This window comes from Capsella rubella, unplaced genomic scaffold, assembly GCF_000375325.1.
Source record: "Capsella rubella cultivar Monte Gargano unplaced genomic scaffold, Caprub1_0 scaffold_5, whole genome shotgun sequence".
Classification (NCBI taxonomy): Eukaryota; Viridiplantae; Streptophyta; class Magnoliopsida; order Brassicales; family Brassicaceae; genus Capsella; species Capsella rubella.
In genome coordinates, this window is record NW_006238919.1 from 9,022,756 (window position 1) to 9,048,797 (window position 26,042).

The window sequence follows — 26,042 nt, forward strand, 5'->3', positions numbered from 1 at the left end:
TTCACCGTGTTTTTAGTTGTATCAAAACTCAGTACATGATTATTTACTCGGTTTTTCCTTTATTATTTTATTTAAACTTATTATACAAATATATGATTTAGCGTAATCGACTGCACTCTAACAAAATTAAAATGTAACATATTCTAATCCGTTAAAAGTTATATATATGTAATTATTTCCCCCGCGCTGTAGCGCGGGTCCGAATCTAGTGAAATGTAAGAAGTATGTCAAAAGTACTGCTTACATATAATTTTCTTTCTTTTGTAATCTAATTGTGTTAATGTTGTTTCTAGAATATAGATGCAAATCAAACTTACGTAATAAATACGTCTACTCTCTTTAAAGTTTAAGAAACTGAAATAATAAAGAGAATAAATTATGTAAGAACACAAAACTTACTTGATGATTTCTTCTTCTTCTTGAAACTTTAAACAAATTGTAGAATGATAGAGGCTTGCTTTAGCAATCTCCTAAGACAGAATTTCGCCCCTACTCTGGTGTATGTAGTTACGTGAGCGTCTATCTTGAGGATCCAACTATCGATCTTTGTATTAACACCTTACAAAGACCCTTGCAAACTTTACTTTGAAACTCTCAGAAATTGTTTAAGAGAAGAGGAGGATTAGAATCAATCTCAACCTCTCTTTCTCTTATAAATATCTCTTTTGTATTGTTAATCTCACTATCTCTCTTGTATTGGTTTTCTGTCTCTGTTTCTTGTTCTCAACAACGTGACTTCTACTTATATTAAACCAAGAGGTGCAACCAAGAGGTGTTAACCAAGAGGTGTTAACCAATAGATGTTAACCAATAGATGCATCTCTTAATCAATCGTTGCTTTTAGAAACAACACATACGTACATGACCACGTACGTTACTCACGAGATGTGTTATATACACCAACAATACCCCACATTTTCTACTCAAACTTAACAGTTAAAATATTCTCTCAGATTATATTTTACTAATTGACATATTTTTCTTTCTTGTGTAATCTAATTGTGTACATTTGAACCCAAAAAAAATTGCACATGTTAAATGTATGTAAAAACCATTCTTTCATTTTTTGGTTGATTAATATATTTAACATTTCAACCCAAAAAAATTGCATGTGGTTTTATAAAATTATAAAGTCATAATTGCGATTTGCGACTATGTTTACTAAATGGGCCGTAAATGTTGGCCCACTTACACAATTAGATTCACATTTATCATCTTCAACCCAAACAAACTAAATACAATAAATCACATTCACCCCTAAATTTCAGAGGGTTCGTGAAAGTTCAGTGATCGCAGAAGTGCTGGTATCAATCAAAGGTGCGTACTCTTGTACGGCTCAAAACATTTTTTTTTTTTTTTCTTCTTTTTGTTAGAATTTCACTTTTATTCATCATCATAGATAACATCGGTTGATCAATTGAATCAGATTTATTACCACGTAAACCTTTTAACTTCATCATCATTATCACAATCTTTTTCTTTTAGGTTTGGTTAGTTTTTCTTGTTAGTGGTTCTGATTTTTTTTTTTCTTTTGCAACTTCTAAAAGATTGAAGGAAATGAGCTCCTCTGCTTCGTCCTCTAGTGAATCTCATCTAGCCACCGCCAAAACAGCTCTGACGACGGTTGCATCGGTGGCTGCAGCCGCAATGCTAGCACGATCAGTGGTTCAAGATTACATGCCAGGAGAGGTTCACGAGTTTATCTCTTACGGCTTTCGCAGATTCTTCAGCTACTTCTCTTTTCAGATGACTGCAGTAATTGAAGAATTTGGAGGTTATGAACACAATCAAGTGTTTGAGGCTGCCGAGGCTTACCTCGCCACCAAGATGTCTGATTCCACTAGAAGAATCAAAGTGAACAAGCATGAGAAACAGAGCAACTATAATGTCACTGTTGAGCGTGATGAGGAAGTTGTGGATTCTTTTGATGGCGTCAAGCTCAGTTGGATCCTTGTATGTCACCATGTCGATAAAAAGGATTTTCGTAACCCGCGGGATCTCAACTCCACTTTGAAATCAGAAGTGCGTACTTACGAGCTCAGTTTCCGAAAGAAGTTCAAGAACGTGGTTCTTGAATCCTACTTACCGTTTGTTGTGGAACAAGCTGCTCTAATGAAACAAAAGTGTAAGACTTTGAAGATCTTCACTGTTGATTCTTACTCTGACCAGTGGACCTCTGTGACTCTCGACCATCCTTCTACGTTTCGCACTCTCGCCATGGATCCCGAGGTGAAGAAAAACTTGGTGGAAGATCTCGAGAGATTCGTAAAGCGGAAAGGCTTTTACGAGAGGGTGGGAAAAGCTTGGAAGAGAGGGTATTTGTTGTATGGTCCACCCGGTACTGGAAAATCAAGCTTGATCGCAGCGATAGCTAATCATCTTAACTTTGATATATATGACTTAGACTTCACATCACTTAAAAGCAATGCTGAGCTCCGCGCGTTACTTATGTCTACTGCAAATCGTTCCATTCTAGTTGTGGAAGATATAGATTGTTCAATCGAGTTCAAGGATCGCACTAGTGATGAGGAAAACAACAATACCCCATATAAAGCGGTGATGCATTTTTTGGATTCACTATCAGTATGTCTTGCTTCTTAGCCTAAACTCATAACTAATAGTGTTTTGTTTGGTCATTTTTTCAGGTCACACTCTCTGGTCTATTGAATTTTGTAGACGGACTATGGTCAAGTTGTGGTAACGAGCGGATCATAGTGTTCACAACTAACTACAGAGAAAAATTGGATCCAGCACTGTTGAGGCCAGGACGTATGGACATGCACATTCACATGTCGTATTGCACACCAGCTGCTTTTAAGGTTTTGGCTTCAAATTATCTCGATATTGAAGATCATATAACTTTCGAGCACATTGAGGAAATGATCCGAGAAGTACAAGTTACACCAGCTGAAGTAGCTGAACAGTTGATGAGGAGTGACTCTGTGGATAAGGTTCTCCAAGGACTGGTTGAATTCTTAAACGCCAAGAAAGCTGTAAATGATGAAGCTAAAGACCACAAACAATAATTTTAAAAACTTACAATTAAATTTTGAGTAGTTCTTTTATTTTTTTCATGTTAACAATAATTATTACTATTGTCTTCTTATTTATTTGTTTAACACTATGATAAAAACAAGTTATGGATGATATTATTTTATGAGGTCAGTGATTGATTGAATTTTTATCAACTAAATCCTATCTCCGACAAAAATAAAAAGAAAACGAGTTTGGTTGACTGTTGACTTATAATTATTAAACCGTTGACTTCAATTTCGATAAAGGTTCTTAAAAAGATCCAAAGATCAGGAGCTTCAGATTCTCATCAGCTAAGTCAAATTCCTTGTAAGTGTTCTCTTACCATGAGATAGACTTTACTTTGGTTAGATTCATTTCAATTTTCTAGGATTCTACTTGCTGAGAAACTCTGGTTGGTTGATTTTAAGAAATATCGATCTAATGATAAACATAACCGATTGAATTATTGCTTGGAATATTTTTTTACCAATCAGAGATATTTCTTAAAGTTGCAGGGTTCTGAGATGGTGGACGCTGTTGTAACAGTGTGTCTAGAGAAAGCTTTCAACATCCTCGAAGAAAAAGGCCGAACCATATCGGAATACCAAAAGCATTTAAGAGAGTTGCGAGATGAGTTGCAATATATGCAGTCTTTTCTCAAGGATGCAGAGAGGAAGAAGAGAACTAATGAACTGTTGCGTACACTCTTGGCGGATTTACGAGAGTTGGTTTATGAAGCTGAGGACATACTCGTAGATTGTCAGCTTGCGGATGGGGATGAGGATGATGATGGGAACGAGCAAAGGTCCTCCAACGCATGGCTTTCGCGGTTGTATCCTGCCCGGGTTTCGTTGCAGTACAAGAAAAGCAAACGTTTGAAAGAGATCAATGAGAGGATAACATCGATAAAGAATAAAGCTGAGCCTTATTTCAAATTCAGAACGCCGAGTAATGTTGGAAGAGATAATGGAACTGATCGGTGGAGCTCTCCAGTGTATGATCATACTCAAGTGGTTGGTCTGGAAGGAGATAAAAGAAAAATCAAGGAATGGCTCTTTCGATCAAACGAGAGCGAGCTATTGATAATGGCCTTTGTGGGGATGGGAGGGCTAGGTAAAACTACGATTGCTCAAGAAGTGTTCAATGACAAAGAGATCGAACATCGTTTCGAAAGAAGGATATGGGTATCTGTGTCCCAGACTTTTACCGAAGAGCAGATCATGAGAAGCATATTGCGGAACTTGGGGGACGCGAGTGTTGGAGATGATCTTGGAACATTGCTGAGAAAAATCCAGCAGTATCTTTTGGGAAAAAAGTACTTGATTGTTATGGACGATGTATGGGATAAGAACTTGAGTTGGTGGGATAAGATCTACCAAGGACTGCCTAGAGGACAAGGTGGTAGCGTCATCGTGACAACAAGGTCAGAATCTGTTGCTGTAAAGGTTCAGGCAAGAGACAAGACTCACCGTCCACAGCTCCTCAGTCCTGATAACAGTTGGTTGCTGTTTTGTAAGGTGGCATTTGCAGCAAATAACGGTACTTGTGAGCGGCCCGAGCTAGAGGATGTCGGAAACGAGATTGTAACAAAATGCAAAGGCTTGCCTTTGACAATTAAAGCGGTTGGTGGGTTGCTTCTGTGCAAAGACCATGTCTATCATGAATGGAGACGAATTGCAGAGCATTTTCAGGATGAACTAAAAGGAAACAATTCCGAAACAGACAATGTGATGTCTTCTCTGCAACTGAGTTACGACGAACTACCTTCCCATCTTAAATCTTGCTTTCTCACGCTTTCGCTCTATCCAGAAGACTGTGTTATACCAAAACAACAGCTTGTACACGGATGGATTGGAGAAGGTTTTGTCATGTGGAGAAACGGAAAATCTGCAACTGAATCTGGAGAAGACTGCTTTTCAGGGCTCACAAACAGGTGTCTAATAGAAGTTGTTGACAAAACCTATAGCGGAACCATCATCACTTGCAAGATTCATGACATGGTTCGTGATTTGGTGATTGATATAGCGAAAAATGATTCGTTCTCTAACCTGGAAGGCCTCAACTGTCGCCACCTTGGTATTAGTGGAAACTTTGATGAGAAGCAGATCAAAGTTAATCATAAGCTGAGAGGCGTAGTGTCAACAACTAAGACAGGTGAAGTGAACAAGCTCAACTCAGACTTAGCTAAGAAATTCACAGATTGCAAATATCTTCGGGTTCTTGATATCTCAAAATCAATATTTGATGCTCCTCTGTCTGAGATTTTGGATGAAATTGCAAGCCTTCAACACTTGGCATGTCTTAGTTTGAGCAACACACATCCGTTGATCCAGTTTCCTCGTTCCATGGAAGATCTTCACAATCTTCAGATTCTAGACGCAAGCTACTGTCAGAATCTGAAACAACTTCCACCTTGCATTGTCTTGTTCAAGAAACTCCTGGTGCTTGACATGACGAATTGTGGATCACTTGAGTGCTTCCCCAAGGGTATCGGAAGTCTAGTGAAACTTGAAGTATTGTTGGGATTTAAGCCAGCCAGGTCCAACAATGGGTGCAAGCTCAGTGAGGTAAGAAATCTCACAAACCTCCGAAAACTTGGTCTTTCTCTGACTCGTGGAGATCAGATCGAAGATGAAGAGCTTGATTGTTTGACAAACCTAAGCAAGCTTATGTCCATTTCTATCACCTGCTACGATAGCTACGGCGATGATCTCATAACCAAAATAGATGCGCTTACTCCTCCACACCAGCTCCATGAGCTTTCTCTACAATTCTATCCTGGAAAGTCGAGTCCATTGTGGTTGAGTCCTCACAAGCTTCCGATGTTGAGGTACATGTCAATATGCTCAGGTAATCTGGTGAAAATGCATGAACGATTTTGGGGAAATGAGAATACTCACTGGAGAATCGAAGGTTTGATGTTAAGTTCATTGTCGGACCTAGACATGGACTGGGATGTTCTCCAACGGTCAATGCCATACCTTAGGAGCGTGAACGCAAACTGGTGTCCAGAGCTAGAGTCTTTCCCGATCGAAGATGTTGGCTTTAGAGGCGGATTGTGGACGAAAACACCACCGCACAGAACCTGATGGCATGTTTTAAGCAACTAAATCAATGTTTATTAATCAGCGACAATTTGGTAGTGTATTACATATAAGTGATACAATGTAATGCAGCATTTGAACGTTTGGATTTCACATCGAAATTTTCTTTTCTAATAAACATAAAAACAGAGCAAAAAGGCAAAACAGAGGCTACATCAATGGGAAATTTTTGATATCAACTGCTTGTTCAGTCAGAATCAGAGTCCAGATTCTCTGAAGACCTGACAGACCGCCGTATGCTCTCTTGATACTCCGCATCTTCATCATCTTCCTCTTTCTTCTTCTTGCTGAGCATTCCTGTTATAGATTTGCAGTTTTTAAGCAACAATTCTCTAACTGAGCTGTAATTATCAAAGAAAAACGGGTGCAAGGTTTCTTCATACCCTTTTTAACTAGAACGTTCTCTAGTTTATTCGTGGTGAAATCGTCCTTGGTGCCCAGATCCTGGAAACCAACTAGCCTATCCATCGCTATTCCCTTACTAAGAATGATAAAGAAACTCGAACTTTATCAGCATACACATACATCTAACAACAAACCTTGTATGTAAGAGTGAATAGAAAGAGCCGAAACCTGAAAAGCACAACACAAGGCAAAGTCTTTATTGCAAGCTTCGTGACAAAGAAAGGAGCATTCTGCATTTACATTAGTCAAGCAATAACTTCAGCAAAGGATTGTGGAAAAGCCGTTTCCTTTTTCTAACTTTAATCAAGTATTTCACTAACCTCTGCGTCAACTTTAATGAACTTTGTGTCCACATGTCTAGGCGCAAGAGTTTTCAGATGCTTGTCCATAATCCTACAATAATGCAGTGCATATCTTTGGTTACGAGCTCACATATCAGAAGACGAACAAAAACTAAGCTGATGTGATATCTTACTTGCACCGGTAAAATTCCTTGTGGTAGAAATGACATATCACTTTCTCACTCCTGGTGACTTCACCCAAAAAGTCTCCTTCGCTTACCTCTCGATATTCACCATGTCCTTGTCTTTTAAACGCTTCTCTCTTCTCAACTTCTCTCTATCAAGATAGAATTTTCAAGGCTTAGTACATAGCAATAGCTGCACAACTGATTATACAATACGATGCCAAAGTTATAACCTTTAGTGCTGCAATCCTATCTGCGTGCAATCTTTCTAGCTCTGGATCCTGCAGAACATAAACAAATAAGTCTACCGTAGAGACAGAAGCTTAAAAAACTCAAACACCGAAACAATATAAAACAGTACAACAAGCAAACATTGCACTTACATCCATAAGTTCATCAAGATCAACCTCTTCATTAACAGGATTTGATCCCTGAGCTTTCTCATTTGCAAGAACTTCCTACAAATCCGTATAAAGAAGAGTCATCAAAAACATAAAAAATACTCCTCAAAGGTAATCTACACAGCCAAAAACATCCATAACTAATCAAAGTCTATCACCTTTACAGACATCAAACAACACCATTGACCATTTCAACAATGGTTAACTTGTAACATAGCTCAATCATTTCTGTGATAGCATATACGAAATGAAAAACACTTACCAAAGCATATGCTGAAAACAATTAAACGTAATCGAACAATCTCAAAATAGGAAAAATATATACCTTTTGATAATTTCTCGCAGCTGCCGCCATTACATTTCCGAATGCTAGATTCGAAAGGGTCGATTTGACTGCATCCGGATCCATCTTTTAGCACCAAAAATCTGAAAAACTCACAACACGAGAGACGTCAGCTAAAAGAAAAAGAAAAAATTGGATTCAGAGATAGAAGATTGAAGGTCCAAGATCATACCTTTTCAAATTCCTTCCTGATGTGAAGAAGAAAAAAACACAGCTTTGAGAAATCAAAATCGAAATCAAAGCTTTTTTAATTTTTACTAACAATTTCAAATCTGGAGCGGACAAAAAAAAATAAAAAAATCCCAAAAAACAAAAGATGACCAATAAATCTGGGATACAAAAATCAAACGACAACGTTTGGTGTTGGAGAAAAATATGAATTAATAATGGGCCATCCAAATCTAAAAGCCCATAAAGCCTGCTATTTTTTTACGTCGGTCGTTAACCACTACTACACCGACGTCTTACCTGCCATGTGTCAATCTTAATCAATACGGATTTGAGTTTACTACAACTTTTGTTATGTCGGCCAACACGTATTGAGTAAAATATCTAATACTGTATGATGATTGATTCCTATCCAAAAATGAAAACTGGGGTTCTATAAAAGTATCATTCACGAGCTCATTAATCTTCATCGATCAAAGTCTTTAAGTTTTCTAAAGGCAAGAAATAAGTTACAAAGTTTTATTTTAGATTCAAAGAAAGAAAATGGATTCTTACCAGAACCAATCCGGAGTGCAAAAGAAGGGAATGACGGAGAAAATCATGGAGAAGCTCCCAGGTCATCATGCACCTCGTCAAACCGGAGCCAGCACTGGCTATGGTGCTACTACCACCGGCGGTGTTCACCACGAGAAGAAGGGCATGACGGAGAAGATAATGGAGAAGCTCCCAGGTCATGCACCTCATCAGACCGGAGCCAACACTGCTTATGGTGCTACTACCACTGGCGGTGTTCACCACGAGAATAAAGGGATGACGGAGAAGGTTATGGAGCAGCTGCCAGGCCATCATGGGTCACACCAAACTGGTTATGGTAACACTGGCGGCGTTCACCACCACGAGAAAAAAGGCATGACGGAAAAGATTATGGAGAAACTACCAGGTAATCAGGGGACTAACACGGGCTATGGTGGTGCTACAAACACTGGTGTCGTTCACCACGAGAAGAAAGGTATAGCAGAAAAAATTAAAGAGCAGTTGCCTGGTCATCATGGAACTGGAACCACTACGAGTTATGGTAATACTGGTGGTGTTGTTCATCACCACGAGAAAAAGAGTACGATGGACAAGATCAAAGAGAAGCTTCCTGGTAGTCACTAATTAACTAGAATCGTTCTAATTAACAAGTTGTTTCAAGAATATTTCAGTATCTGTGTTGTATTATTACGTATTCCTACAATATATGATGGTATGTGGCTTTTGAATAAAGCGCGTTATGCGTGTATGTAAGTGATCGGTTCGTTGAATTATTATATAAGTTTCCACTTTTGGTTTCGTTTATTGTTTGTTTTAGCTTTCTATATCTCCTTTGAACTGTATCTACTGTAAAGTGGATACAAATAGACTACTCATGACATTTAGGTAATGTGAACGTGAAGCTCTCAAATTGGGTATGAGTTTTTAGTTTAGTTTTTTACTGGAAAGTGGAAACACAAGCGGCGTTTACTTGGGCAGTAAATGTATTATTTATTCGGGTTTTCGTTTTAGGCCCATAAAGCCCAAATAAGCTATTTTGCGGATATTTAATTAAAAGCGGTGTGGATTACTAACGGACATGTGTCCAACTAACCACACTACCAACGTCTTACGTAATCGCCACGTGTGTCACTCTAAATCAACATAAATGATTTTTAAATATGTGTGTGATTATGATCTCTATACAAAGCTAAGGCACTCTGAGAAATAATCATTCAAAAGCGTTTGATCAGAGTTTGGATTGATATATAGTTTTGTCTAAAGGCAATAGCTAAACAAAGTTTAATATTGGATTGTAAGAGGAAAATGGAGTCTTACCAAAACCAGTCCGGAGCTCAGCAGACTCACCAACAGCTTGACCAATTCGGAAATCCAGCCACCACCGCAGCTCCGGTCATAGCTGAAGGTGGTGGTTTGAGTGGCGTGCTTCATCGTTCTGGAAGTAGCTCTAGCTCCAGCTCGGTACGTATACTTGTGTGTTTCCGCAATTTCTTTTGCAATATTTAATGTACTTTTCCTATATCCCCAAAATATATTATTGTTTCATTTAATTTGACTTCAGCTGCTTGGATACAATTAGCTAGGAAACATATTTTAGATTAATTTCAAAAAGGATAGAGATTATATGTGTGTTGCTTATTGAAAGTATAAGACCTCAAGCCCACAACGGGAAAACAAATATAGCCCAAATACCTTGTAATATTGAAAGTTCTTCTCACCAGCAAAAGACGACAAAGGAGCAAAAATAACAGAACTCTTCTCTGCAACAATAGGACCAAACCGGTTTGATAGTACAATTGTCGGAGAACCAGCTGGGAGTGACGTCTTCACCTTCCTTACACTCTGCATATTTGTGTCTTTGTCTTGCAGAGAAGAGTTATGTTCTTTTTGCTCCTTTGTCGTCTTTTGCTGGTGAGAATAACTTTCAATATTACAAGGTATTTGGGCTATACTTGTTTTCCCGTTGTGGGCTTGAGGCCTTATACTTTCACTTATATCAAAATACATACGTGTATAATAATAAATTTGCAAAAACTTATAGCTTTTCTTTTGGCACGATGTTCTACTAATGTAACATGTGTGTGTGTGTGTGTGTGTGTGTGTGACTGTGTGTGCATGCATGAATTAGGAGGACGATGGACTAGGTGGAAGGAGGAGGAAGAAGAAGGGATTAACCGAGAAGATTAAAGAAAAGCTGCCGGGTCATCATCACGAGTCCGACAAGACTTCTTTAGGTTCCACCACCACGGCCAATGATACCGGCACCACCGTTCACCACGAGAAGAAAGGCATGGTGGAAAAGATCAAAGAGAAGCTTCCGGGTAGTCATCATTAGATTCACGTTTTACCAAACTTGTTTGCGTATGTTGTAGTACCATATATGTAATGCATAAATAATATTTTGGTGTGGCTGAGTGGCTCTTACCAGCCACAAATAATATGACGTAGTTTTTTCCTTAATCAAGGGCCGTTACGCCTATGGTCGTTGAATGGAGTAAAGACATAAACCTCTCCTTTTCGTATCATTTATGGCTCAAGCCTTCAGTTTTTACAAGTGATGCAAATTAAGGTAATGTTAGCACACGGGCCGATTCACGTTTTTTGTCGACATCTTTCCCTTTAAAATAACAAAAGGACATTGACGTTTTCTATTCCCAACACTAAGGAATATCAAAATGAACGAGAAATATGGAAACTATATATAGATGTACCGAACCTAATATCCAAACCAACACTCGCAGTTAAATCTATTCCATCTAACACATTAAAATCTGAGTTGACGTGCGTAACAATCGTACTTGCCACACCTTCGTCTATAAATTTTTCAACCATGCATTCATCATCACTAGATTCCCAATTTATACAGATATGGTGAAGTCAATGGTTCTCGCTCGAATCTCACTTGCTGCGCTGTTTCCTCTTTGTATGTGTTATCGAACACATCAAAGCACGGGCGCGGGATCTCTCTCCCCTTGGTTTTACGACAACTCCTGTCCGAACGCACAAGCCATCGTTCAATCTTTCGTCGCCAAAGCATACGCCATTGACCCTCGCATGGCTGCCTCAATGCTTAGGCTCCATTTCCATGACTGTTTCGTCAATGTTTGACAAAATCTAAACTCTCTATTCTTCGAATATACAATGTTTGACATAAAGTTTAGGAGAAATGTTAAGTCCTAACATATACATACTTTGGTTGGCGCAGGGATGTGATGCTTCCCTCCTTTTGGACAGTAGTGGAACCATAGAAAGCGAGAAACGATCAATTTCGAATCGAGACTCTGCTAGAGGTTTCGAAGTCATTGACGAGATCAAGTTTGCTTTGGAAAACGAATGTCCTGAAACAGTTTCTTGCGCTGATATCTTGGCTCTCGTTGCTAGAGACTCCATTGTAATTGTAAGCCAGTCCTCCTAACATAGTCATTACAATTGTGCGTAATTAATTGTAACAAACACTCGGTAATATTGTAATTATATACAGTGTGGTGGACCGACTTGGGAAGTATATCTTGGAAGAAGAGATGCAAGAGAAGCAAGCTTGAGTGGTTCCATGGAGAACATTCCTACTCCCGACTCCACGTTACAGACACTTGTTAACATGTTCAACGTTCAAGGACTCGATCTCACCGATCTTGTTGCCCTCTTAGGTATATCATATTAAGTTTACATTTGTTCTTGAAGCCATTCATTTTAATAATTAAAGGAACGAATAAACGTTTTAAACAACGATGTGTGATTGTGATTGGATGTTCAAGAAGTTAACTTAATTATCTCTAATAATTCTTCTTAAGATATAAAGTTTTAAGCTAATACATTAATAAAATTTACCTATCAATTCTAAAACTAATAAGCATGGTTTCAAATGTAAGGGAGTCACACGATAGGAAATTCGAGGTGCTTAAATTTCCGACAAAGGTTATACAACCATTCTGGAAACAACGATCCCGACCAGACTTTGAACCAAAACTACGCATACATGTTGCAGCAGGGATGTCCGATTTCGGGCGAGGACCAAAACCTCTTTAATCTTGACTACGTGACGCCGAATAAGTTTGACAATTACTACTTCAAGAACTTGGTGAACTTTAGAGGACTCTTAAACTCTGATGAGATTTTGTTCACGCAAAGCAGTGAAACCATGGAGATGGTCAAGTTCTACGCGGAGAATGAGGAAGCCTTCTTTGAGCAGTTCGCGAGGTCGATTGTGAAGATGGGAAACATCTCACCGTTGACGGGGACTAGTGGTGAGATCCGGAGAATCTGCCGGAGGGTTAATCATGATTTTTGAGTGAGTTTCATTATTTGGATATTTTAAAGTAATATTAACGTTCTTGATTTGTGTTAATTTATTTTTATTTTGTCATTACATTAATTATGAGTTTGGTGATTGTAGTATATGGTTTACCCAAATACATATCAATTTTTGTTGCGACTAAAGTTTGCTAATGAATTTGGAATGTTCCTATTCTCAACAATGATTTTTTGACGTTACAACTCCATTAGGTACGATTTCATATTCGAATTTTAAAGCTCACACGAACCAATTGCATTTTAAAATTTTTTTTTTGACAAGTTGAGTTTCGAGTAAATTTAACACGCTTGCTTCATCTTCTTTCATAAATTTCTTCAAAGAAGCACAGTGAAAATGCTTAGACAATCTATAATACTTTAAGAACCATTATTATTGCTGAGATAGTAAAACTCAGGTTTCATTCTTCGATACACATTATTAGTAGTTTACTTGAGGAATAGAGAACATCATGGTTCTTCTATAGAACGGCATGAGTTCACTCTGTTTTGCTTAACTTGTTTAAGAAGGAGAGAATCTCTTGAGAGACTAGTTGAGACTTCTCCTGCTGGATAAAATGATGACCATCCTCAATAACAACAATCTCAAGGTTAGGTACAACACTCTTGAAAATCTCTCCTTTTACATACTCCATTGTTCCATTGGGTCCTTCGTTTCCGATATCTTTGTTTCCCACTATAAACTTAGTAGGAACGACGATTTTGGAGTCTTGCCATGGAGCCAATATCTCCCAATTCCTGTAAATTTCACATTTCAATACTATGTACGACAAAGACTCTAGATAAAGTTGTGAACAACTTACAGATCCATAGCTCTGTAGTAATTCAAAGGGCCTGTGAATCCAGATCTTTGAAACTTGTCTGCATACACTTGAATCTCTTCTTCGGTTATCCAATCTGGTATAGTCGATGGTATCTCAAGATGATCTATGATCTCTGTATCAGGAGGAGCCACTAAGTAGTCTGTTCTTGTCATCAGTAAGAACTTCTTCATTACCGTCAAGCAATCATGCTTGGCAAATGCAGCCTCAGCTCTTCCAGGTTTCTTTTAAAAACCGAACAGAAATCGAATTAAGGACGAGAATATGAATACCATAATGCTAACAGCATAATACTAACATCATAAATCTTGAAAGTAAGTTTTGGTTTTACCTGAAACTGAGACATGTATAACCCATCTCCAAAACTTTTCAAAAAATCTGAAGGTTTGAGTTTTGGATCTCTTGGAGTATATGGAACAGAGAGACTTATGAAACCTTTGACTCGGTCTGGTCTAAACAAGCACAGACACCAACCTATGATCGCTCCCCAATCATGCCCTGCCACAAAAGCCTACAATAGTAAAAAATGTGAACTCTTCTTTTCCAGAAATCTATATCTATCTAAATCTAAAAAGTTGGATACTCAAGAAGATCACTTTTCACCTGAGCAGTGCCGTAGTGGTCGAGCAAACCGATGACATCACCGACGAGGTGGCTCACAGTGTAAGACTCGTGGCTAGGAGGAGAGTCGGATTCGGCGTAGCCTCTGAGATCTGGAGCGACCACGTGGTAACCTTTGCTTGACAAGAAATCGATCTGGTGACGCCACGAGAACCATGTCTCAGGGAAGCCATGAAGTAACAGAACCAAAGGCCCTTCTTTGTCTACTTTCTCAGCAACGTTTAACCAAATCCCGTTGGTCTTGATCTTCTTCTCTCTAACAGAGCTCGTCATGATTCTTGATAGTTGTGAGAGAGAAGAAAAATCAGCGACCAAGGTGGAAGACTTTATTACAAGAGTTGAGAAATGAATGTACACGTCTCGTGGCGGCGAATGAGACCAGGCCTCTAGTTAGGTTACACGTGGCGGTCACTTGTCCTGACTCAGTTTCATCAGCCAAGTTCATGAAACAAGAAAAACATGACTGAATATAAAGAACAGAAACGTAAAGTAACTCTCAGTTCTGTCGACAAAGTTTGTAGAAAAGACAAGGGCGAGTTAACTCTTAAGAGAACACACGCTAAACACAACAAAGAAGAGTAATTCTAACTCAAGACAAGAAAAGAGATTGTTATTTGGGATTATTTCTTTGTTTGATCTAATGAAAGCAATCTCAAGAAGAAATTGACTTCTTCTTATCTTCTTCGAGCTGCTGAAGTTCGGTCAGTCTTTCAGCCCAAGCTCGGTCTCTTGCGACAGCAGCCATCTTACGTTCCACTTGCTTGATTCTCTTCTTTCTCTTTGCCTCTTGCACCAGCGCTTGCCTCTTCTTTTTCTCAGACTGTGAAAACATTCACGAACACTCCATCTTATTAGTAACCGAAATCTTTCTCTTAGAAGACATCTAAAAATAAGAAACATTGCAGATTGTTTTGCCAGGAAATGGAAACAAAACAGAGAAGCTAAGAGAGATACAGCCTTTTTATTTTCCCATAAGTTACTTTTGAATTCTCATCTTTCAAACTTTTTCTCGTGTGTACAATCTATGGATTCTCAACAGATATTTCACCCAAGTATGTCAAGCTATGCGAATGCAACTATCAAAAAGCTCTCTAATTTCTTAAATCAAACTACAAAGCACATCAGACTTACCAGTATAAAGGCACGACGCTGCCCTATGCGCTTCTTCGCATTCCTTCTCTTCACACTGCCTTCATTAGGATTGTTTGAAGAAATTGGCTGGCCAGGTGTATATTGAACATATGCATACGGTCCTGCATTTTCCTCAAATCTAATTATTCATCTATACAATCCGAACACAGATTATCTCTAGCTATATCATTTCTGCAGTAACAACACAAGTGGAGCTATAAATACAATCACTTTCCACTAAGACCACACTAGATCAACACTAAACCCACGAAAGGCTAAGTTTTCAAACAGCATTAACAAAACCCCCTATAAAGATTACACTAACTCCGTTCTGAATCACAAACAAACTCATTACAATTGCAGAAACAAAGCATCAATTTTTGCAACCCCAGACTAAAAATGAAGCTTAAATGATACACATATAAGCCATCAATATTCGATTTTTACGGTACAAACCAAGCCATTGAAACAAAATGACAAACCTGGAGGTTTCAATTTGGATCTTTTCTTCTTGGGATGAGTCATGGGTCGTCTCTTCGGAAGCCGAGTATCAGTTAAGCTTAAGCTATGGAAATGGTTGGTCAATGGAATCCATGGTAACCTCAAATGAGTCGTCGATCCACCGAAGAAGGAGCATAACTCGGACTTCGCAGCTGGAATCGTCCCAAGGAATGGCGCAGACGAGTAGTTAGCGGCGGCACGCGAAACCAAGGTTCTCGACAATGGACGAAATATCGATCTGATTGCTCCGAAACCCATTTTCACCAACGCATCAGCGAACAGGTTCCGACCCAAAAGCTGCTGAATTTACCGATCAAGCTTCGAAAATTTCACCAAAGTTGAAAACTTGAGTTGAAACAAAGAACTCTTCGCTAAACCCTGAGTGACCTTACTCACACACTAGTGGGCCTGATGGACCTATAAAGTATACTTGGGCTCAGAAATGTGGCGTTAGAGGATTCTACAATTGGGATAACGAAAACAAAGACGCAGTACACGCACATCAAAAATATACGATTCTGTTTTAAGACTATAAATCAATAAAATCAATAAATCGTGCAGATTTCATTTTCTCCAAATCTCATTAACTTTTTTTTTTGCGAAAATTATGTTACTGTCTAAAAATTATAGTGTAATTATGGAGCTATAGAGAAAGACCTGCGTCGTAATTTTATATCCATTGAAGAATTTGGATCAGTGTGCTACATAAGGAAAGCAAATATCATACCATTAACACACCAATTCCATATATAGAACCATTTTGTAATTCTTATAGATATAGTTACCTTTTAAAAATAGATTAAGATTGTATCCAAGTTATATATCATCTTCAAACTAATATAAATATGTTCACCACTCTCGTTCATTCTCCATACACAACAACTTCATCTTTTTTTCCTTCACGAGTTGGCAAAAGGTGTGACCAACATACCAAACATGTTTTCATTAAGTCGTCCTACAACTACAACCCTTGTCCGTTTTCAATCTTTACTCACAGAAATATATGTTTCTCATATTATCATCTGATTATTCGTTACATGTTCTAATGTTTTCTTGCAGACTTGTGGGTTTAAAGTGAACACTAACTCTCCCGAATGGCACAAGAGCATGACAAAAATCCTCAAGAAAATCAAAGGTTTGTTCCTTTTCTATATTTTCTTACTAGTATAATGTTCTTCATCATCGACTCAATATCATTTTTATTTGTAATGGTTTAGGAGGGAATTTTTGGATAGACGTGGACGAAGGAATGGCATACGTAACGGGTCAAGGCGATCCAAAAAAGCTACTGAAACTAATGGGTTCAAAGAGAGGCAAAGATGCTGAAATGGCCTTTGTGAGAACCGGAACGCACCATCAGTACCATCATCATCATCATCATGATCACAATTTTTACAACAATCACCAAAACGCATCATACTTCGGCCAGTCAACGCCTTATTGGCCGGGGTACTATCCTCCTGCCTCAGGGATGCAACCTTACCATCAGCATCAATATCCATTTGCCGGAGGATATAATAACTACGGTTATTATTAATTAGAGCTTTTATGATAACTTATGTCGAGATCGAGCATACCCCTTTTAAAAAAACCTATATTAGGGTTTTATGCCTGTATCCGATTTTTTTTTTTTTTTTGGGATGGTTATTCTTTTTGCTCTTTTACAAGCAGAAGAGAATTATATCAGAGGAGATTTGAAATTTCTCTGTTTAAAGTTTAGTTTGTGTTTTTGTATGAATCCGATGATATTCCCAAATGTTGTTCATTAGGGTTCCTATACAACCATAACATAATGGATTAATGGAAATGTTTCAAGTTTGCACTATTATTTTTTTATTTTTTTTTCGGCAATTTGCATTATTATTTTTGGTTAAGTTTGCCATATTTGCTTATGAAACAATTGATACGGTAGCATCTTTCAATGATTTGGTGGAGGGGATTTATTCTCTATTCTGATATAAGACAGATTTATCAGATTGAGTTGCTCGGAAACGTAACGTTCTTATTATTTATTAGTATATAAATAAGATATGTTTCATCCTTTTGCAATCTAAAATATCGTATGAAAAGAACTTCAATTGTCTCTTTTAAATTGTTTGATTCATGAATATTTAAATTGTTTGAATCTTAAATCAAAGGTAATATCGAATGGAACCAAATCTTGTTGAAGCACGTGATAGAGTCCATATAGGATAAGTGCTGAGATTAGTCCGGAAACATAGATAACAATGGGGAACAAGTTATAACACGTCAAGAGTAGACAATAGAGAGTAATTAATCCAACATCTTAAGACATTAGACTGAAAAGCTTAAGCCAAGTGTTTGGCAATGGTAGATTGAAGCTCATCTTTCTTGGCTCCAACAACTTTGTCCAAAATCTTCCCTTCCTTCAAAAACATGAAGGTTGGCATCGCCTCTATCGCCCAATCACTTGCCACCGACTGTTCCAACAAAACATTGAAGGATTGTGATCGAATATCTCAAGAAGAAGGGGAATTTTGTGGTGCAAAATTTTACCTTCAATTCATCAATATCAACCTTGAGGAATAGCACATTGGGGAGTTTCTTAGCCAAATCAGCAAAGAATGGAGCGATAAAACGACATGGTCCACACCAAGTAGCCGTGAAATCAACCACCACCTTCAACAATCAACCAGTCTTGAATTATTTCATTGAAAAAACCATATTTACACTGATGTATCAACCTATTAATGATCTTCAATCAAATGAACATATTATTGGAATACAAACCAATATCCCACATCGGAAGATTAGAAAGAGATATTTATAATATATAAATCAAGTCCAACTCCAATTAGTATGAGGCCTTTTGGGAAGGAGCCCAATAAATCCGTGCGGGCTTGAGTTATAGGCCCAAAGCGGACAATATCATACTAATAGAAAGTTGGCTTGGACTTGAAAATCCAACAATTGGTATCAGAGCCTAGGTCAAGATTGTGGACCTAGGGGAATGGATATTGGTTTGAGGGGGAGTATTGGAATACAAACCAATATCCCACATCGGAAGATTAGAAAGAGATATTTATAATATATAAGTCAAGTCCAACTCCAATTAGTATGAGGCCTTTTGGGAAGGAGCCCAATAAATCCGTGCGGGCTTGAGTTATAGGCCCAAAGCAGACAATATCATACTAATAGAAAGTTGGCTTGGACTTGAAAATCCAACACATATCATATCATAAGAATTGAGAACATTACATTACATCCATATTTAGGGTAAATATTGTTTCTTTGAAACATTAACATCGATTGCACTATATATACATTATGATATCCATCCATACTAGCCCTAGAATCTTATATATCTAAGGTAATTCAATTCAAGAAGATAACAATGATTTCAATTGTTATTGCACGTATATATATATTCTGTAGAATGTTAAATCAAGCATGAATTAAAATCCAAAGATTCAACGCATTACATTGCTTGCGTTATGATACGAGCAAAGACGCAGAAACAATCCAAACAAATCAAAATCAAGGATTTTTTATTTTTATTTTTATTTTTAAAGAAAGACCAATCCACATCTTGACAAAAAACAAAATCAAATCAAGAAATTGGGGAGAAGGAAAGAGTACAAGAGTTTTGGAATCATTAGCCTTCTGGAGTTGCTCGTTCCATGACTCAACGGTGTGGCACGCAATCACTTGTCCCTCGTCTGAAGCCATCTTTTCTATCTCTCTTTCTCTGTTCTGTTGTTCTGTTTCTGTGTGTTTCAATTACTGTACTTAGCATGATGCTCTCATGTCTCACCTTTCAAATATAGCCCGTAGAGTCACCATTTTGCTGCCATCAATATTTTTCTCTTTCTCCTTTACTCGACGCGTGATTTGGTTTTTCATAATTACACCCACCAATATGCTACTTTCCTTCTTTATCCAAATCATAAATATTCCCACTCTCTTCACTCAAGTTTATACTTTGTAACAATTAACACACACAAAAGAGAAAATTGTTGAGTAAAAACATTCTGTAGACATCATTTGGACAACAGTCTAAGTTCGTCCCTTTCCGACAAAAAGTTCACACATTCAACCCTCATTTCTTCAAGACATCATAACTCTCTCTAACCAGATACTTAGATCAATCCAAATCTACAGCTGGATCATTTTCTTGAAACAATACGTTCCCATGATGAACCAACCCATAAGCAAAACCGCTAGAATCGAGCAGGCAGCTATGAAATTCCAACCACCGAGTAAGATTCCTAGAGTGTAGACTATGACTGGAGGCAAAAGGGACTTTACTACAGCCACTTTGCTCACCCAACGTCCCTTGAGGAACACAAGTGCCGCGAGATTCACCACGTTCCACCCGCCTGACCTTACCGCTAGACGGTTTAGGTTGTTGGCAACGAAGGAATGACAGTTGCATGTTAATATGTTATATGAATGATGTTGGTACTCTTGTGTGCCTTTTCTTAGTGTATCATCCCATGTTGGCTCTTTCTCATGACTGTCTTCTTTGTCCTCATATCTGTTTTCACCATTGACCATACAGAAACCAGAAGAACGAGATGATTCCTGGTTAAATCCAAGTCCAACGTGAATAGAGTTGTTAGTTTGCAGCAAGTTAAAACATGAAAGCCTAGCTTCTTGCAAACCTACCTTTTCGTTGTTGATTTGGATATATCGACAAACAGCTCCAAAGGCGAAATTATCAACACAAACGAAATTAGGTCCTGCAAAGTCGAGGATGACACCGTCTTCTCTACAAATACCCACATGGCCAATGAAGGGAATCAGCCACGAAATAAAAGGGAGAGGTGTCCAGACAATGCAGCAAGGGAACCGATCTCTTCTAGGATCAATCCTCATGGGATCTGCAAAACCAATCATCATACGATGTTCTGAGTCTGCAGCTGTCTCTCCCATTATCAAACTCCAGGTGAGGTCTATTAATCGCTTCTCTGTCCGCAAAAAACAACATGTCCAGTGATCCCCAAGTAAGTAAGCAAGTAAGACTCAATAAAACACTGAGATTTGACAAGTACAAGTTCTCAATACTGGCCTATACAAAGATACCAACAAAACGAGTTCCCAATACTTGCACAGCATAGAAGTCGAGATAGCAATTCATCTTGTGAAAAATCAATTCATTGTTTTCTATGTCAACACATTAAAGCTAACACCACCGAGGAAAGCTAAGTAAAACAATTTTCGTAATTCTACAAATCGCGAGTATTAAACACTAGACGATGAACACCTAGAAAAATGGCGGACGAGTAATCGAATACATAAACACCATTGAAGATGCACAATCAAACTAGGAACGAGTCAACATCGAAGAATCTCATAGGCCTAGATCAACACGTACCAGTTCAAGCGACGAAGACGATGATAAATCGGATCTAACACAATCTTCACGAATTTTGTTTTTTCTGTAGCAGAGTGAATCACTGCCTTTTTCCTGGGAATTTTTGTTTCTCTCTCGATCATACGAAATTACGAATGATGGCTGAAAAATGTGTTTGGCTCCTCATTAAAACAAATCCTACCAGAGGATATCTTAACCGTTTCATGGATAGTAATAGTATCTCTCCTCGCGAGGAAATAAACGACATAACGTTTCGGCAACTATCACGAAAACGGCAGGCTGTTTAGATGCGAAAAACGTCTGATATTTTAATACGACGTAGTTTTGAAAGCTCTCGACTCAATTCATTCATCGCTCTCTCTCTCTCTCTCTCTCTTTAGCTCTGGGGGAGATTGGTGCTGCTACCTACTGATGCAAATCTGCCATTGATACGTACATCTGCTCGTGGTTAGGCGAAGATGAGGAAACGCGATTTGGCAATTTTGATGCTCTCTGGATTTGCTATATTCTTCACTCTTCAGGTGATTCACACACTAGTCGTCTTCTTCTTACTCTTTCTTAACTCAAATTATATAGCATACGACTTCTACAACCCTTGATCGACCCGTTGCTAGAGAAAGCTTTGAATTTTCCTGTGTGGGTTAATTTTCAACTCCCAATTCAATCCATTAGTGGTGGGTTTTTAGCTAGATTGTGCAATTTTCAGATGGAATCATAGTGTAACGATTCGTATGTAAATTGGTTTTTTTCGTTGTTGGTGCTTTATATACGCGAGGCTTGAATCTTGGTTATTTGCAGCACGAGGGTGATTTCGCGTTCAAAGAAGCATGGTTTCATTTGTATGATGAGTACCCAGTCAAATACGAAGCTGATCGTCTCCCACCACCTATTGTGGCTGATCTTAATGGTGATGGAAAGAAGGAGGTTCTCGTTGCTACTAATGATGCAAAAATTCAGGTATTACTGTTCGCTACTTCTGATCTCTGCAATTGTCTTACTTTGTTAAAGTAAACATTTTGTGATTTCAGTTAATGGTGTGAGGCTTAGTGCCTATGCAATTCTCTTTTATGGTTTGCTGTTTATGTGTTGGATTAAGTTCTGAAACTGTTGATGTTTGGTAGGTCCTGGAGCCTCATTCTAGGCGTGTGGATGAGAGTTTTAGTGAAGCACGGGTTCTTACAGAGATCTCCCTTTTGCCTGACAAGATCCGAGTTGCGTCAGGGAGACGTGCTGTGGCCATGGCCACTGGTGTTATTGATAGGTACTATAAAGATGGAACTCCACAGAAGCAGGTTTTGGTCGTTGTTACCTCAGGTTGGTCTGTGCTCTGCTATGATCACAACCTGAAGAAGCTATGGGAAACGAATCTGCAGGTTTTTTTTTTATCTTCTTCATTCTTTGTCTAACGTTCCTCATATAGTTTGCCGTGGTTCAGTAATATTAGTTCTCCTTTTACTTACCTTTGCTGGTGAATTGACAGGAGGATTTCCCACATAATGCACACCATAGGGAGATAGCAATTTCGATAAGCAATTACACTTTGAAGCATGGTGATACGGGTTTGGTTATTGTTGGTGGACGGATGGAGATGCAGCCATATGTATGTAGGAGGAAAATTTCCTCTGTTGATTTCCTATTTATCTTCCATATATTTATTACCAATAAATTTTTCTTTTCGTTTTAGAATCACATGGATCCATTTGAGGAACTTGGCATGACAGCAAAAAATGCTGAGCAACACAGAAGAAGTGCTACTGAGAAACAGGTACGGCTACATGATTGCTTCCTTGGACTGATTATTTGCTATGTATATCTGTTGTTTCCGTACACAATTTTTCTAGAACTGAACATTTATGAAGAAATAGCTATTCATCTGTAGTTATACATATTCCACTTTTCATAAGAACTGTGTTTGGACTGTTTAGAAGAATTTTAAGCTTCATTTCAGGCCTCTGAAGATTCTGGAGCGATAAACTTGCGTCACTTTTCTGTCTATGCATTCGCTGGCAAGACTGGCGTTCTACGATGGAGTAAAAAGACTGATGTCAGTTATTTATTTTTTTTTGGCTAATTTCTTTCTCTACATTATTCCTTAACGACATTCTTACCTGGAACAAATTTGGCTGTCAGATTGATAGATATTTTCTTTCTTCTCATCTAGGATGTTGAAGCTCACACCTCAGATGCATCACAGTTAATTCCACAACACAATTACAAGCTTGATGTGCATGCTCTAAATAGTCGTCACCCGGGAGAGGTAAAATTAACTCGGTTTTCATTGATTGTTGAGCGATATAGTTAACCTTGTCGTACTTTCTTAAGAGATTTCTATTGGCTGAAGTTTGAGTGCAGGGAATTTAGAGAATCAATTCTTAGTGTTATGCCCCATCACTGGGTAAGTCTTATGCCTCTTACTATGTACTTCGTTAGTGTAATATGCTTAGAAAACTGTTTCAAAGTACATTGTTGTCTTTGCATCAGGACCGACGTGAGGATACATTATTGAAGCTTGCTCATTTCAGGCGACACAAGAGGAAAACATTGAAGAAGCAGGCTGGTAAGTCTACAGCTTACCCCTTTCACAAACCTGAGGAACACACACCCGCTGGTAAAGACTTGTCGAGAAAAATTCCAAAATTGATTGGGAAGGCTGCACGCTATGCTGGCTCGGCAAAACCCAAAAAGGTGAAAGCTCTTATAAAACATAAACTACCCACATGAAGAATACCAATATTTGTTTATGATAGCAAAGCAACATGTTGATGCAGGGTATGCAATACATTCCGACTATAACTAATTACACAAAGCTTTGGTGGGTACCTAATGTTGTTGTGGCTCATCAAAAAGAAGGGATTGAAGCTATCCATTTGCCTACTGGTCGAACTCTTTGCAAGGTAGGTCCTGGTAGCTATTCCTTCAGATCATGAATAAGCTTACTATTTCACGTACCCATATTGTACTTTGTCAGCTTACTTAAATTCTTCCCATCTCCAGCTTTCTCTACTTGAAGGTGGACTTCACGCTGACATAAACGGAGATGGTGTTCTCGATCATGTACAGGTACACACATCAGACACTACTGCTTCTTTCAGTTCATTGGCCTTCAATCTTTAGTTTAACAGCCATAAATTGTGTGTCCTCCTTAGACTGTCGGAGGCAATGTTGGAGAGAGAACTGTAGTGAGCGGATCAATGGAAGTGTTGAAGCCTTGCTGGGCTGTGGCAACCTCAGGTGTTCCCGTCCGCGAACAGCTCTTCAATGTCTCGATCTGCCATCACTCCCCATTCAACTTCTTGCACTATGGAGATTATTCACGACACTTTGCCCAGGCAAGAGACACCTCTACTCTGGAGATCGCAACACCCATTCTCATCCCCAGAGATGACGGGCGTAAACATCGCAGAGGAAGTCATGGAGATGTAATCTTCTTGACAAACCGTGGAGAGGTACTTTTTTACCTTCTATATATGCTAAGTCAATATCCTAATTACTTGAACTTTTTAATTTCGATTAATAATAGCTCATTGCTGCTCCGTATCAGGTGACATCATACACGCCAGATGTGCACGGCCACGACGCAGTCTGGCAATGGCAGCTTCAGACAGAAGCTACATGGTCGAATCTCCCGTCTCCATCGGGTTTAACTGAATCAGGGACGGCGGTCCCAACCCTGAAACCGTTTTCGTTGCGCATTCATGATAACCAGCCTATGATCCTTGCGGGAGGAGATCAAGCAGCCGTCATCATCTCCCCAGGAGGAAGTGTACTGGCTTCCATTGAGTTACCGTCTCAACCAACTCATGCACTTGTCACTGATGACTTCTCGAACGACGGTCTAACGGATGTGATTGTGATGACATCAAATGGGATTTACGGGTTCGTTCAAACCAGACAGCCAGGGGCTCTGTTCTTCAGTTCGTTGGTGGGATGTCTCTTAGTAGTGATGGCAGTTATTTTCGTTACACAGCATTTAAACTCCATTCAAGGTAAGCCACGACCTTCAGCTAGCTTTTGATTGAAACCTCATAAAGAGTTTTCTTCCTCTCGACGGAAGCTAAACTGACCGTTCCCATTAGCAGCGCTTCACCCGAACCGGTTTTGGGAAACCAAACAGGGAACTGTTATTATACCGGTGTAGATACAGTGCCTTATTTCCTGGTTTCAGCTGCTGTATAACTTTATACTATGTAGAATCCAAAGTAAACATGGTAGAGAAGAGTGTAGGACTTTATCTTTCTTTCAATTTTGACGTTTTAATGGAACTGTTGTGACATTTAAATTAAAAAGAAATCTTGAAAAGAAAGACAAATTTGGTTTTATTCGAAATATATATGTTAATTTGTTCCCTCAACATACATTCATGGGACTCATCGTACAATATACGATATATTTCTAAACAAAAACTAAATAGGTTAAGTAAATTAGTAGGCTTAGCTTGCCAGTAATAATTGATGCAGCGATGTGGTTAAAAATTTATAGATTTTTGGACCACGCTAGTCTTTAATAATATACTCCTCAATTCTCAAATGGGGAATGTGGGAGGCATGAGTGGCGTAATGATTTACACAAATACTATAAATAATACTACTCCAAGCTACAAAGCCATCGTTCGTTATACATCAAAATATTGCTATCAGACATTGAAAGAAAAAAAACACTTACTTTTTCAGAAAATGTAAGAACATTTTCTTAGTTACACCAATATTTGCTTTTTGTTTTTGCTTTCATACCAAACTTTATGTAAATGCTTGCTACGACAATCGAATATTCACGGATATATATAATGATAAGTTTATAAATAGAGGAAATAGTTCATATGTCATATGAGTTCATCAACATTACTTTTATGATTTAACCTTATACATATGAACTCATATTATGTACAA

At 38.5% G+C, this 26,042-nt stretch overlaps 12 protein-coding genes across 15 annotated transcripts; 7 read left to right on the top strand and 5 right to left on the bottom strand.

Annotated features, from left to right (window-relative positions):
- The first annotated feature begins 1,237 nt into the window (after window positions 1–1,237).
- On the top strand, window positions 1,238–3,165 carry LOC17885705 (AAA-ATPase At3g50940). Of its 2 annotated transcripts, XM_023782969.1 has the most exons (4): window positions 1,305–1,329; window positions 1,400–1,438; window positions 1,548–2,556; window positions 2,646–3,165. In XM_023782969.1, the coding sequence occupies exons 3-4, from the start codon at window positions 1,558–1,560 to the stop codon at window positions 3,024–3,026; spliced, it is 1,380 nt and encodes a 459-aa protein (XP_023638737.1). In that variant the 5' UTR covers window positions 1,305–1,329; window positions 1,400–1,438; window positions 1,548–1,557; the 3' UTR covers window positions 3,027–3,165. The 2 variants fall into 2 exon arrangements, with proteins under 2 accessions (XP_006291089.1, XP_023638737.1); XM_006291027.2 differs by lacking the exon at window positions 1,400–1,438 and having other exon boundaries at window positions 1,238–1,317.
- Window positions 3,166–3,288: 123 nt separating this feature from the next.
- On the top strand, window positions 3,289–6,212 carry LOC17886715 (disease resistance RPP13-like protein 4). Of its 2 annotated transcripts, none has more exons than XM_023782607.1 (2): window positions 3,289–3,342; window positions 3,525–6,212. In XM_023782607.1, exon 2 carries the CDS (start codon window positions 3,540–3,542, stop codon window positions 6,102–6,104), a length of 2,565 nt encoding a protein of 854 aa, XP_023638375.1. In that variant the 5' UTR covers window positions 3,289–3,342; window positions 3,525–3,539; the 3' UTR covers window positions 6,105–6,212. The 2 variants fall into 2 exon arrangements, with proteins under 2 accessions (XP_023638375.1, XP_006290590.1); XM_006290528.2 differs by having other exon boundaries at window positions 3,531–6,212.
- On the bottom strand, window positions 6,137–8,038 carry LOC17886763 (thioredoxin domain-containing protein PLP3A). Its single transcript, XM_023782608.1, has 9 exons — window positions 7,907–8,038; window positions 7,717–7,817; window positions 7,374–7,448; window positions 7,224–7,271; window positions 7,000–7,142; window positions 6,845–6,917; window positions 6,693–6,754; window positions 6,503–6,600; window positions 6,137–6,416 (listed from the first exon to the last, which is right to left on the bottom strand). Exons 2-9 carry the CDS (start codon window positions 7,798–7,800, stop codon window positions 6,307–6,309), a joined length of 693 nt encoding a protein of 230 aa, XP_023638376.1. The 5' UTR covers window positions 7,801–7,817; window positions 7,907–8,038; the 3' UTR covers window positions 6,137–6,306.
- A 315-nt stretch (window positions 8,039–8,353) lies between these two features.
- LOC17886950 (dehydrin Xero 2) lies at window positions 8,354–9,240 on the top strand. The gene has a single exon (XM_006291802.2). It carries the CDS (start codon window positions 8,446–8,448, stop codon window positions 9,058–9,060), a length of 615 nt encoding a protein of 204 aa, XP_006291864.1. The 5' UTR covers window positions 8,354–8,445; the 3' UTR covers window positions 9,061–9,240.
- A 381-nt stretch (window positions 9,241–9,621) lies between these two features.
- On the top strand, window positions 9,622–10,900 carry LOC17887242 (dehydrin Xero 1). Its single transcript, XM_006292428.2, has 2 exons — window positions 9,622–9,897; window positions 10,565–10,900. The coding sequence occupies exons 1-2, from the start codon at window positions 9,742–9,744 to the stop codon at window positions 10,769–10,771; spliced, it is 363 nt and encodes a 120-aa protein (XP_006292490.1). The 5' UTR covers window positions 9,622–9,741; the 3' UTR covers window positions 10,772–10,900.
- A 326-nt stretch (window positions 10,901–11,226) lies between these two features.
- On the top strand, window positions 11,227–12,886 carry LOC17886154 (peroxidase 36). Its single transcript, XM_006292936.2, has 4 exons — window positions 11,227–11,538; window positions 11,642–11,833; window positions 11,918–12,083; window positions 12,306–12,886. The coding sequence occupies exons 1-4, from the start codon at window positions 11,305–11,307 to the stop codon at window positions 12,722–12,724; spliced, it is 1,011 nt and encodes a 336-aa protein (XP_006292998.2). The 5' UTR covers window positions 11,227–11,304; the 3' UTR covers window positions 12,725–12,886.
- Window positions 12,887–13,076: 190 nt separating this feature from the next.
- LOC17885073 (epoxide hydrolase A) lies at window positions 13,077–14,562 on the bottom strand. The gene is made up of 4 exons (XM_006291348.2): window positions 14,169–14,562; window positions 13,897–14,076; window positions 13,548–13,789; window positions 13,077–13,482 (listed from the first exon to the last, which is right to left on the bottom strand). Exons 1-4 carry the CDS (start codon window positions 14,457–14,459, stop codon window positions 13,224–13,226), a joined length of 972 nt encoding a protein of 323 aa, XP_006291410.2. The 5' UTR covers window positions 14,460–14,562; the 3' UTR covers window positions 13,077–13,223.
- A 92-nt stretch (window positions 14,563–14,654) lies between these two features.
- On the bottom strand, window positions 14,655–16,172 carry LOC17887473. Its single transcript, XM_006291835.2, has 3 exons — window positions 15,800–16,172; window positions 15,318–15,439; window positions 14,655–15,006 (listed from the first exon to the last, which is right to left on the bottom strand). Exons 1-3 carry the CDS (start codon window positions 16,074–16,076, stop codon window positions 14,839–14,841), a joined length of 567 nt encoding a protein of 188 aa, XP_006291897.1. The 5' UTR covers window positions 16,077–16,172; the 3' UTR covers window positions 14,655–14,838.
- A 582-nt stretch (window positions 16,173–16,754) lies between these two features.
- On the top strand, window positions 16,755–17,432 carry LOC17887488. The gene is made up of 3 exons (XM_006292498.2): window positions 16,755–16,790; window positions 16,878–16,953; window positions 17,036–17,432. The coding sequence occupies exons 1-3, from the start codon at window positions 16,755–16,757 to the stop codon at window positions 17,353–17,355; spliced, it is 432 nt and encodes a 143-aa protein (XP_006292560.1). The 3' UTR covers window positions 17,356–17,432.
- A 525-nt stretch (window positions 17,433–17,957) lies between these two features.
- On the bottom strand, window positions 17,958–19,608 carry LOC17886288 (thioredoxin H1). The gene is made up of 3 exons (XM_006292714.2): window positions 19,419–19,608; window positions 18,336–18,458; window positions 17,958–18,259 (listed from the first exon to the last, which is right to left on the bottom strand). Exons 1-3 carry the CDS (start codon window positions 19,506–19,508, stop codon window positions 18,128–18,130), a joined length of 345 nt encoding a protein of 114 aa, XP_006292776.1. The 5' UTR covers window positions 19,509–19,608; the 3' UTR covers window positions 17,958–18,127.
- A 162-nt stretch (window positions 19,609–19,770) lies between these two features.
- LOC17885824 (protein RTE1-HOMOLOG) lies at window positions 19,771–21,285 on the bottom strand. 2 transcript variants are annotated; one of them, XM_006292193.2, is made up of 3 exons: window positions 21,157–21,285; window positions 20,448–20,744; window positions 19,771–20,363 (listed from the first exon to the last, which is right to left on the bottom strand). In XM_006292193.2, the coding sequence occupies exons 2-3, from the start codon at window positions 20,712–20,714 to the stop codon at window positions 19,935–19,937; spliced, it is 696 nt and encodes a 231-aa protein (XP_006292255.1). In that variant the 5' UTR covers window positions 20,715–20,744; window positions 21,157–21,285; the 3' UTR covers window positions 19,771–19,934. The 2 variants fall into 2 exon arrangements, with proteins under 2 accessions (XP_006292255.1, XP_023638270.1); XM_023782502.1 differs by having other exon boundaries at window positions 20,448–20,749.
- A 233-nt stretch (window positions 21,286–21,518) lies between these two features.
- On the top strand, window positions 21,519–25,484 carry LOC17884769. The gene is made up of 13 exons (XM_006292316.2): window positions 21,519–21,677; window positions 21,955–22,113; window positions 22,278–22,529; window positions 22,637–22,756; window positions 22,841–22,921; window positions 23,105–23,200; window positions 23,318–23,413; window positions 23,498–23,551; window positions 23,638–23,841; window positions 23,925–24,050; window positions 24,151–24,216; window positions 24,303–24,602; window positions 24,698–25,484. Exons 1-13 carry the CDS (start codon window positions 21,615–21,617, stop codon window positions 25,169–25,171), a joined length of 2,091 nt encoding a protein of 696 aa, XP_006292378.1. The 5' UTR covers window positions 21,519–21,614; the 3' UTR covers window positions 25,172–25,484.
- The last annotated feature ends 558 nt before the right edge of the window (window positions 25,485–26,042 follow it).